Source organism: Drosophila mauritiana, unplaced genomic scaffold, assembly GCF_004382145.1.
Source record: "Drosophila mauritiana strain mau12 unplaced genomic scaffold, ASM438214v1 U_132, whole genome shotgun sequence".
Lineage (NCBI taxonomy): Eukaryota > Metazoa > Arthropoda > Insecta > Diptera > Drosophilidae > Drosophila > Drosophila mauritiana.
The window spans coordinates 1-12,281 of record NW_022881264.1 but is presented as its reverse complement, the minus strand read 5'-3'; the positions used below and the strand labels follow the sequence as shown (position 1 = coordinate 12,281).

General features: G+C 43.8%; 1 protein-coding gene and 1 pseudogene across 1 annotated transcript; both read right to left on the bottom strand.

The window, feature by feature from the left end:
* Positions 1-941: 941 nt before the first annotated feature.
* Positions 942-3,380, bottom strand: LOC117149097 (ubiquitin-like-specific protease 2). The gene is made up of 3 exons (XM_033316741.1): positions 2,877-3,380; positions 2,507-2,726; positions 942-2,311 (listed from the first exon to the last, which is right to left on the bottom strand). The coding sequence occupies exons 1-3, from the start codon at positions 3,303-3,305 to the stop codon at positions 942-944; spliced, it is 2,019 nt and encodes a 672-aa protein (XP_033172632.1). The 5' UTR covers positions 3,306-3,380.
* A 3,318-nt stretch (positions 3,381-6,698) lies between these two features.
* LOC117149096 lies at positions 6,699-8,819 on the bottom strand (annotated as a pseudogene).
* Positions 8,820-12,281: the final 3,462 nt, after the last annotated feature.

Here is a 12,281-nt window from a genome sequence, read left to right as displayed (position 1 = left end):
TGTAGTATGCACACATATCAGTTAATTACTGTACTGTATAATCATAACTTAAAAGCACATTGTAGCACTCCGTTACAATGTGTACATATACAGTCAAGCCCTAGTGTATGCGTAATACAAAGCTCCTACCTGCATATATATCTCTCTGTCTCATTAACTGTCTCTCTCTCTCTCTCTGTGCTTGCTCTTTTATTACAATCCGCAAACTCCGACGTTCGTCTGCATCAAAGAATCGCTCCAAAGCAACTGAGCGTCTATAGAATCGCCGGCGCGACTTAATGGCTCGATTTTCTTATCGCCGAACCCCAACACCAATGCAAAGAGATCCATGTGTGTGCGTGTGCGTGTGTCTGTGTATGTGTGTGGGCGTAGAGTCGAGTATAATGCTGATTTTCCAAATAGCTGATAACCGCGCTTAAGTACCATATAGTATAGTAGAATTCATTTTTGGCAATCTATAAAGCTATGATTATTGCGTGACTTATTTTTATTGGTCCTATGGACCGTTTATTTTGCTATTTACAAAAAAAAATATTTTCTATTAATTTGGTGACTCTAAATTTAGAATTTTTCTTGATGTTTGGCCATTCTCCACCTCCTGGCATCCAGCTCCTGCTTATCCTGCTCATGCTGCTTATCCTGCTCATGCTGCTTATCCTGCTCATCCTGTGATCCTGATCTGTGTCTCTCTTTCTCTCTCTCTGGTAGGTAGCCTCTTTATCGTCTTTTTGGCCGCACTGCTCTTTTTGGTGACTTGTGTGTGTGTGTGTGTGTATGAAAGTTTTCTTGCTTTTGGGGGAAAAAACCTATAATTCTGGTGAACCCACCTCCGTGTAACTTGCTCCTCCTAGTATTCCAAACGTGTGTGCATTGCGTTGTCGTCGTCTTCAGTTCTTCTGTGTGAAAATATAATTTTCCGAAGCAGCCACTTCACAAGTGGTTTACTGGAGTGTATGCCTTCTTTTCGGCGGTGTTCTGGTTTCAAAACTATATTGGTTTATAGTTTGATTCTCTTCCTCCGTGTCCCATTCCTTATCGTCATCCACATCCATCACCATTATGCCATTCAGTGTGGGAAACTTTATGACGGGCAAAGTTATGCCCTGCTGATTGCCTTCATTCATCAGCTTCTGGATGAGATTGGCGATATCCTCGCGCTTCTTGGTTACTGTGAGCAGGTCAAACCAATCGATCAGCTCCCTAATGGGCAGCTTATAGTTAACGATGGGTTTTGTGAAGAATTGCTCCGCATACTGCAGCAGATAGAGACCGCAATCGGTGAGATTCTCCTGCTGCGGCACCTCCACAATGAGACCTGGCATATTATCCCCGTTGAAGATGCGCGCCCGCTCTTTCGGATACTTTGCCTTGTACTCGAAGTTGAGGTAATCATGCAATATGACAATATCTCGATCGCGTGAGTTGCCCTCCAACGAATCGAAGATGAGAATCAATGGCTGTTTGATTGGAATGTCTTCGCCGGGTGTCTGTACATCATGGTTAACCACGGAGGTCTTCAGGTTTGGAAAACATATGATGGCCAGTATCCAATGGGACTTCTCGTTGAATGGTATTATGATGAAATCCTTCTCGAATATATTCACGGTTCGTGTCCACTTCTTTACCCTTTCGTGACGCCTCTTGGCCACCGGCTCCTTCGTGTTGTTGGGACTCGTCTCTGTGGTCAATCTCATGTGGAAAAATGTGCTAAAGATGTGCGTCCTATCGCGCTGACCCTCTGGTATGATGTTATTCTTTAACCAGCGCAGATAAAAATCAATGATTATGTCGTTCAGAAATGTGCCTTCCTTGAGACACATATAGTCCTTAATGGTGATGCTCAGGCCACCGGTTCCGGTGGGCGGATATGTGAAAAGCGTTGGATTCTCGTCGACGGAGAGTCTTCCCTCTGTTTGGCCATTGGCGGCGGCGGTGGTCTCCTCATCCTCGCTGCTCAACAGCACAATGACTTCATCGTCAAAGTCCCTGCTTATTATCCAGTTGATGTTCCGGCGCAGGCGACTCTTCTCTGCGCGTTCTGCAGGTGTGGGTATAGTGTCACTAGTTGCTTTCTCGGCTGGCGCCGGTATGGATGCAACATTCGGTTGCACCCGCGATTGAGATCCACCAGCTGTCTCTTCCGATTTCTTGCTAACAGTGGCATGTGCGACTTGGTCCTTCGACTGGATTGACTGGGAGCTTGCGAGAGCGTCTCCAGCTGGTTGCACGCCCTGGAGACCATTGCTCTTCTTTGGAGAATTTGAGGTGTTACCCGTGGGGGTTTGATTTCCCTGTTTATTGCCAGATGAACCTGGGTTGTCTTGAGCACCAGCAACTTGATAACCATTGCTGTCCTCTGCAGAATGACACTTCTTCTGTTTCTTGGTCTTGGGAGTATTGTCGTCTTGATCCACCGACGATATCACTTGGGCAGTACTACTCTTCTTTGGAGAATTTGAGGTGTTACCCGTAGGGGTTTGACTTCCCTGTTTATTGCCAGATGAACCTGGGTTGTCTTGAGCACCAGCAACTTGATAACCATTGCTGTCCTCTGCAGAATGACACTTCTTCTGTTTCTTGGTCTTGGGAGTATTGGCGTCTTGATTCGCCGACGATATCGCTTTGTCAGCATTGGTGTCTCCCGGAGCGCGATGTCTTTTCTTGTGCTTCTTGCCTTTGGTTGCAGATGGCTGGCAACCATTGTTGGCCACCGAAGTCTCCGATGGCTTGACAACCGCACGAGATGGTGGCACTTCAACGGGCACCGCGTTGGGAAGAGCGGCACCAGCGGACGCCTTTGACTGATGCACCTTCTTGTTGAACTCCTCCGCATGGGCAATCGTATCGGCAATGGTATCACCGATGGCGAAGCCCACCGAGACCACCGATGGCTTGACAAACGGAAGAGATGGTGGCTCTTCAACGGGCACCGCGTTGCGAGGAGCGGCATCAGCGGACGCCCTGGACTGATGCACCTTCTTGTAGAACTCCTCCGCCTTGGCAATCTTATCGGCAATGGTATCACCGATGGCGAATCCCACAGAGACCACCAAATGGATAATACCACCGGCATTCTCCATGCAATCAATCGTGATGTTATCCTCCATATGAAGGTTCATCTTGAGAAACAGCTTTTGCACTGTAAAGGCATCGATGGGCAGCTTGAAGGTGACGATGTGCTGCTTTCCAGTGCTGTAGATAATGAGCACCTTGGCACTCTGTTTGTCCTTATCCGTGTCGGCTCGATTGATCAGCAATTGACGGGAGACTATAATGAAGTCGTTATGGGCGATTCGACTTACCATTTTCGGAGCCGATTCAACACAACATATGTACGCTAACGTTATGAATGTTATGAACGTTATGGGCTCATCTGAAACTGAAGTTTCAGAATACGATTGCAAAGTCTCGGGCTGCTTGATGTGCAAGTTCACTGTATGAGTGAAGTCACCTTACACGGTGACTTCGATCACTATATTCCTTTCATTTTGCAACCAGTGTGATTTATGCGATATTTGATACCACAAAAATTTGGTTTCTCCCGATTTTATGATTTGTTTAAACGGCGTACCAAGTATCCAAAAATCATCTGAGAGATCGCGTGCGGAAGGAGGCCGAGTGTCGGAGTGTTAACAGAAGGATCTCGGAAGTGTGAACGCGCGGTCAAACGAGAATACCATATGCACAATATTGACCCTGATGTTGAAAGAAGAAGCACCATTATCACCCCTGTGGAAATTCCGTTAAATTACGTTTCGGCCATTCCTTCGATGTGGCCGTCACTTCATTCCAGGGGGGAGGAGTTACCGATATAGCAGTACAGAGTATAATAAATGAAATGAAAGTAAATGAAATATTAACCAAGTAACCTCTGATTAAAGTGTGTGGTAATCTGCTGGATAGGCTGAGTGGTGTGGAGGCACCCGAGAAAGCAGCCCAGAGGATTGTGTGGCAACCATACCATTAGTAGGCCAAGGCCAAAAAGGAAGAATACGGACTACCGCGCCCAGTTCAACTGTTCACTAAATTCACTCGTCACAAATGAAACATAAACGAGCATTAAACATAAACTAATATAAAAAAAATATTGTCCACAATTATTATTCGAATTTTCTAAAAATCTTTATCTTTTCTCAGATTTTAAGATGAGTACACACCTCAACACGCATACATCAATTGTCAAGGTTGAGTGAAACCACATTTACATCCAGTTTACGCTCTTCGAAGATTAAAATAAATACCGCAAATACCTTATAATTAGTTAGCGCTGATACGTTTCAAGTATTAAGTGAACAACTCCGGTGCCATTGGTGTAGTATGCGCCTATGTAATATTAAGAACATTTAAGTATAATAGCATACTAACATATAGCAGCACTTTGTTTCTATGTTTATGTTTATGTTTATGCAACCAATAAGGCCCAAGGCGGATGTAACATGATCGTACACTTGAAGGCTACAAAGTATAAGTGCATGGTCAGCATTCCCACGCCGACCAAATGCATAATACATAAGTACATAGATCGCTCTCTCGATAAGCCTAGATATATAAGATATACATAAGAAAGCCGCTCCGCCGCTGGCGTATCCGGCAGCGCAGCTACGCGGCTTAGCCTAAGACGAAATATATTCAAAACTCACAACGCAGACACTGTAAAGACGTTGAACTGGCAGAACCATTTCCGCCAAACAAAATTTAATAAAATCAAATAAAAACCTAATTCAGCCTGACGGCTGCAATCAAAACCAAAAGACTTGTGTTATCAATGAACGACCCATTACATGGCGACCGTGACAGTCGTCCAACGTTGGACAAATTAACGAAATAAAAAACACATATTGGAGGAAAACTGGACTGGAAGGCTGAGGAAGAAGACCGAGGAATCATTACATGGAACTTACAATTGCCAAAACTAAGGAAATATCTGAGTGAGTAGAGTTGTATTGAGTTATGGGAAAACACCGTGGCGGTCTAAATACCAAGCTGAACAAACGTATAGCCCACGTAAAGTGGCTAATATACGGTCAGCAAACGCCACCGGTTTGGTCGAAAGCTCTAAGGCTACATGCAGAGCTAGACCACTTGCTTTAATATCAGGAAGAATTGAAGACCCAAAAACTCGAGAAAACTTACTCAGAAAATACTAAAAATATAACAATAATTAATGAAGTTCCAAAACCAAAGGCATGTCCAGCACCAGCACCAGCACTAACGAAGGCTAAAAAGTCCTGCCCCCGGACTGCGAAGGAGTCTGGAGTCCTCACTGCCTGGGGACTTGTGAGCAGCCATCAACATCATCAGCAGCCCAGAAATAGACAGCAGCAAGGGAGTATCAGCGTGCCACCCCGGCGACGCCCAGCTGACACCAGGAGATGAACATCAGCAGCACTAAAATATTAACTAATTAACAATAAATATAAATATATATATATATAAGAAAAATTTTAAGACACATTGTAAAATGGAGCATAAACTACTATGCCCTGTTAACCCAATATGTCCGTGAAGCCATAGCTAGATTCAGGCAGACAATAATGTAAAAGAAATTTTTTTTTTTGACTAACATTGACAAAATAGAAAAAGAAAGAAGAAAGAAATAATTCCCAATATAAATGTATATAGAGACAAATGGAATAAGAAAACTAAAAACATATATAAAATAAAGAAGATTTTCTACCAAACTGTAAAAGTAGTATTGTAGTATGCACACATATCGGTTAATTACTGTACTGTATAATCATAACTTAAAAGCACATTGTAGCACTCCGTTACAATGTGTACATATACAGTCAAGCCCTAGTGTATGCGTAATACAAAGCTCCTACCTGCATATATATCTCTCTGTCTCATTAACTGTCTCTCTCTCTCTCTCTCTGTGCTTGCTCTTTTATTACAATCCGCAAACTCCGACGTTCGTCTGCATCAAAGAATCGCTCCAAAGCAACTGAGCGTCTATAGAATCGCCGGCGCGACTTAATGGCTCGATTTTCTTATCGCCGAACCCCAACACCAATGCAAAGAGATCCATGTGTGTGCGTGTGCGTGTGTCTGTGTATGTGTGTGGGCGTAGAGTCGAGTATAATGCTGATTTTCCAAATAGCTGATAACCGCGCTTAAGTACCATATAGTATAGTAGAATTCATTTTTGGCAATCTATAAAGCTATGATTATTGCGTGACTTATTTTTATTGGTCCTATGGACCGTTTATTTTGCTATTTACAAAAAAAATATTTTCTATTAATTTGGTGACTCTAAATTTAGAATTTTTCTTGATGTTTGGCCATTCTCCACCTCCTGGCATCCAGCTCCTGCTTATCCTGCTCATGCTGCTTATCTGCTCATGCTGCTTATCCTGCTCATCCTGTGATCCTGATCTGTGTCTCTCTTTCTCTCTCTCTGGTAGGTAGCCTCTTTATCGTCTTTTTGGCCGCACTGCTCTTTTTGGTGACTTGTGTGTGTGTGTGTGTATGAAAGTTTTCTTGCTTTTGGGGGAAAAAACCTATAATTCTGGTGAACCCACCTCCGTGTAACTTGCTCCTCCTAGTATTCCAAACGTGTGTGCATTGCGTTGTCGTCGTCTTCAGTTCTTCTGTGTGAAAATATATTTCCGAAGCAGCCACTTCACAAGTGGTTTACTGGAGTGTATGCCTTCTTTCGGCGGTGTTCTGGTTTCAAAACTATATTGGTTTATAGTTTGATTCTCTTCCTCCGTGTCCCATTCCTTATCGTCATCCACATCCATCACCATTATGCCATTCAGTGTGGGAAACTTTATGACGGGCAAAGTTATGCCCTGCTGATTGCCTTCATTCATCAGCTTCTGGATGAGATTGGCGATATCCTCGCGCTTCTTGGTTACTGTGAGCAGGTCAAACCAATCGATCAGCTCCCTAATGGGCAGCTTATAGTTAACGATGGGTTTGTGAAGAATTGCTCCGCATACTGCAGCAGATAGAGACCGCAATCGGTGAGATTCTCCTGCTGCGGCACCTCCACAATGAGACCTGGCATATTATCCCCGTTGAAGATGCGCGCCCGCTCTTTCGGATACTTTGCCTTGTACTCGAAGTTGAGGTAATCATGCAATATGACAATATCTCGATCGCGTGAGTTGCCCTCCAACGAATCGAAGATGAGAATCAATGGCTGTTTGATTGGAATGTCTTCGCCGGGTGTCTGTACATCATGGTTAACCACGGAGGTCTTCAGGTTTGGAAAACATATGATGGCCAGTATCCAATGGGACTTCTCGTTGAATGGTATTATGATGAAATCCTTCTCGAATATATTCACGGTTCGTGTCCACTTCTTTACCCTTTCGTGACGCCTCTTGGCCACCGGCTCCTTCGTGTTGTTGGGACTCGTCTCTGTGGTCAATCTCATGTGGAAAATTGCTAAAGATGTGCGTCCTATTCGCGCTGACCCTCTGGTATGATGTTATTCTTTAACCAGCGCAGATAAAATCAATGATTATGTCGTTCAGAATGTGCCTTCCTTGAGACACATATAGTCCTTAATGGTGATGCTCAGGCCACCGGTTCCGGTGGGCGGATATGTGAAAAGCGTTGGATTCTCGTCGACGGAGAGTCTTCCCTCTGTTTGGCCATTGGCGGCGGCGGTGGTCTCCTCATCCTCGCTGCTCAACAGCACAATGACTTCATCGTCAAGTCCCTGCTTATTATCCAGTTGATGTTCCGGCGCAGGCGACTCTTCTCTGCGCGTTCTGCAGGTGTGGGTATAGTGTCACTAGTTGCTTTCTCGCTGGCGCCGGTATGGATGCACATTCGGTTGCACCCGCGATTGAGATCCACCAGCTGTCTCTTCCGATTTCTTGCTAACAGTGGCATGTGCGACTTGGTCCTTCGACTGGATTGACTGGGAGCTTGCGAGAGCGTCTCCAGCTGGTTGCACGCCTGGAGACCATTGCTCTTCTTTGGAGAATTTGAGGTGTTACCCGTAGGGGTTTGACTTCCCTGTTTATTGCCAGATGAACCTGGGTTGTCTTGAGCACCAGCAACTTGATAACCATGCTGTCCTCTGCAGAATGACCACTTCTTCTGTTTCTTGGTCTTGGGAGTATTGGCGTCTTGATTCGCCGACGATATCGCTTTGTCAGCATTGGTGTCTCCCGGAGCGCGATGTCTTTTCTTGTGCTTCTTGCCTTTGGTTGCAGATGGCTGGCAACCATTTTTGGCCACCGAAGTCTCCGATGGTTGACAACGCACGAGATGGTGGCACTTCAACGGCACCGCGTTGGGAAGAGCGGCACCAGCGGACGCCTTTGACTGATGCACTTCTTGTTGAACTCCTCCGCAATGGGCAATCGTATCGCAATGGTATCACCGATGGCGAAGCCCACCGAGACCACCGATGGCTTGACAAACGGAAGAGATGGTGGCTCTTCAACGGGCACCGCGTGCGAGGAGCCGGCATCAGCGGACGCCCTGGACTGATGCACCTTCTTGTAGAACTCCTCCGCCTTGGCAATCTTATCGGCAATGTATCACCGATGGCGAATCCCACAAGACCACCAAATGGATAATACCACCGGCATTCTCCATGCAATCAATCGTGATGTTATCCTCCATATGAAGGTTCATCTTGAGAAACAGCTTTTGCACTGTAAAGGCATCGATGGGCAGCTTGAAGGTGACGATGTGCTGCTTTCCAGTGCTGTAGATAATGAGCACCTTGGCACTCTGTTTGTCCTTATCCGTGTCGGCTCGATTGATCAGCAATTGACGGGAGACTATAATGAAGTCGTTATGGGCGATTCGACTTACCATTTTCGGAGCCGATTCAACACAACATATGTACGCTAACGTTATGAATGTTATGACGTTATGGGCTCATCTGAACTGAAGTTTCAGAATACGATTGCAAGTCTCGGGCTGCTTGATGTGCAGTTCACTGTATGAGTGAAGTCACCTTACCGGTGACTTCGATCACTATATTCCTTTCATTTTGCAACCAGTGTGATTTATGCGATATTTGATACCACAAAATTTGGTTCTCCCGATTTTATGATTTGTTTTAACGGCGTACCAAGTATCCAAAAATCATCTGAGAGATCGCGTGCGGAAGGAGGCCGAGTGTCGGAGTGTTAACAGAAGGATCTCGGAAGTGTGAACGCGCGGTCAAACGAGAATACCATATGCACAATATTGACCCTGATGTTGAAAGAAGAAGCACCATTATCACCCCTGTGGAAATTCCGTTAAATTACGTTTCGGCCATTCCTTCGATGTGGCCGTCACTTCATTCCAGGGGGGAGGAGTTACCGATATAGCAGTACAGAGTATAATAAATGAAATGAAGTAAATGAAATATTAACCAAGTAACCTCTGATTAAAGTGTGTGGTAATCTGCTGGATAGGCTGAGTGGTGTGGAGGCACCCGAGAAAGCAGCCCAGAGGATTGTGTGGCAACCATACCATTAGTAGGCCAAGGCCAAAAAGGAAGAATACGGACTACCGCGCCCAGTTCAACTGTTCACTAAATTCACTCGTCACAAATGAAACATAAACGAGCATTAAACATAAACTAATATAAAAAAAATATTGTCCACAATTATTATTCGAATTTTCTAAAAAATCTTATCTTTTCTCAGATTTTAAGATGAGTACACACCTCAACACGCATACATCAATTGTCAAGGTTGAGTGAAACCACATTTACATCCAGTTTACGCTCTTCGAAGATTAAAAATAAATACCGCAAATACCTTATAATTAGTTAGCGCTGATACGTTCAAGTATAAGTGAACAACTCCGGTGCCATTGGTGTAGTATGCGCCTATGTAATATTAAGAACATTTAAGTATAATAGCATACTAACATATAGCAGCACTTTGTTTCTATGTTTATGTTTATGTTTATGCAACCAATAAGGCCCAAGGCGGATGTAACATGATCGTACACTTGAAGGCTACAAAGTATAAGTGCATGGTCAGCATTCCCACGCCGACCAAATGCATAATACATAAGTACATAGATCGCTCTCTCGATAAGCCTAGATATATAAGATATACTAAGAAAGCCGCTCCGCCGCTGGCGTATCCGGCAGCGCAGCTACGCGGCTTAGCCTAAGACGAAATATATTCAAAACTCACAACGCAGACACTGTAAAGACGTTGAACTGGCAGAACCATTTCCGCCAAACAAAAATTTAATAAAAATCAAATAAAAACCTAATTCAGCCTGACGGCTGCAATCAAAACCAAAAGACTTGTGTTATCAATGAACGACCCATTACATGGCGACCGTGACAGTCGTCCAACGTTGGACAAATTAACGAAATAAAAAACACATATTGGAGGAAAACTGGACTGGAAGGCTGAGGAAGAAGACCGAGGAATCATTACATGGAACTTACAATTGCCAAAACTAAGGAAATATCTGAGTGAGTAGAGTTGTATTGAGTTATGGGAAAACACCGTGGCGGTCTAAATACCAAGCTGAACAAACGTATAGCCCACGTAAGTGGCTAATATACGGTCAGCAAACGCCACCGGTTTGGTCGAAAGCTCTAAGGCTACATGCAGAGCTAGACCACTTGCTTTAATATCAGGAAGAATTGAAGACCCAAAACTCGAGAAACTTACTCAGAAAATACTAAAAATATAACAATAATTAATGAAGTTCCAAAACCAAAGGCATGTCCAGCACCAGCACCAGCACTAACGAAGGCTAAAAAGTCCTGCCCCCCGGACTGCGAAGGAGTCTGGAGTCCTCACTGCCTGGGGACTTGTGAGCAGCCATCAACATCATCAGCAGCCCAGAAATAGACAGCAGCAAGGGAGTATCAGCGTGCCACCCCGGCGACGCCCAGCTGACACAGGAGATGAACATCAGCAGCACTAAAATATTAACTAATTAACAATAAATATAAATATATATATTATATAAGAAAAATTTTAAGACACATTGTAAAATGGAGCATAACTTACTATGCCCTGTTAACCCAATATGTCCCGTGAAGCCATAGCTAGATTCAGCAGACAATAATGTAAAAGAAATTTTTTTTTTTGACTAACATTGAACAAAATAGAAAAAGAAGAAGAAAGAAATATTCCCAATATAAATGTATATAGAGACAAATGGAATAAGAAAACTAAAAACATATATAAAAATAAAGAAGATTTTCTACCAAACTGTAAAAGTAGTATTGTAGTATGCACACATATCGGTTAATTACTGTACTGTATAATCATAACTTAAAAGCACATTGTAGCACTCCGTTACAATGTGTACATATACAGTCAAGCCCTAGTGTATGCGTAATACAAAGCTCCTACCTGCATATATATCTCTCTGTCTCATTAACTGTCTCTCTCTCTCTCTCTCTGTGCTTGCTCTTTTATTACAATCCGCAAACTCCGACGTTCGTCTGCATCAAAGAATCGCTCCAAAGCAACTGAGCGTCTATAGAATCGCCGGCGCGACTTAATGGCTCGATTTTCTTATCGCCGAACCCCAACACCAATGCAAAGAGATCCATGTGTGTGCGTGTGCGTGTGTCTGTGTATGTGTGTGGGCTTAGAGTCGAGTATAATGCTGATTTTCCAAAATAGCTGATAACCGCGCTTAAGTACCATATAGTATAGTAGAATTCATTTTTGGCAATCTATAAAGCTATGCTTATTGCGTGACTTATTTTTATTGGGATGGACCGTTTATTTTGCTATTTACAAAAAAAAATATTTTCTATTAATTTGGTGACTCTAAATTTAGAATTTTTCTTGATGTTTGGCCATTCTCCACCTCCTGGCATCCAGCTCCTGCTTATCCTGCTCATGCTGCTTATCCTGCTCATGCTGCTTATCCTGCTCATCCTGTGATCTGATCTGTGTCTCTCTTTCTCTCTCTGGTAGGTAGCCTCTTTATCGTCTTTTTGGCCGCACTGCTCTTTTTGGTGACTTGTGTGTGTGTGTGTGTATGAAAGTTTTCTTGCTTTTGGGGGAAAAAACCTATAATTCTGGTGAACCCACCTCCGTGTAACTTGCTCCTCCTAGTATTCCAAACGTGTGTGCATTGCGTTGTCGTCGTCTTCAGTTCTTCTGTGTGAAAATATAATTTTCCGAAGCAGCCACTTCACAAGTGGTTTACTGGAGTGTATGCCTTCTTTTCGGCGGTGTTCTGGTTTCAAAACTATATTGGTTTATAGTTTGATTCTCTTCCTCCGTGTCCCATTCCTTATCGTCATCCACATCCATCACCATTATGCCATTCAGTGTGGGAAACTTTATGACGGGCAAAGTTATGCCCTGCTGATTGCCTTC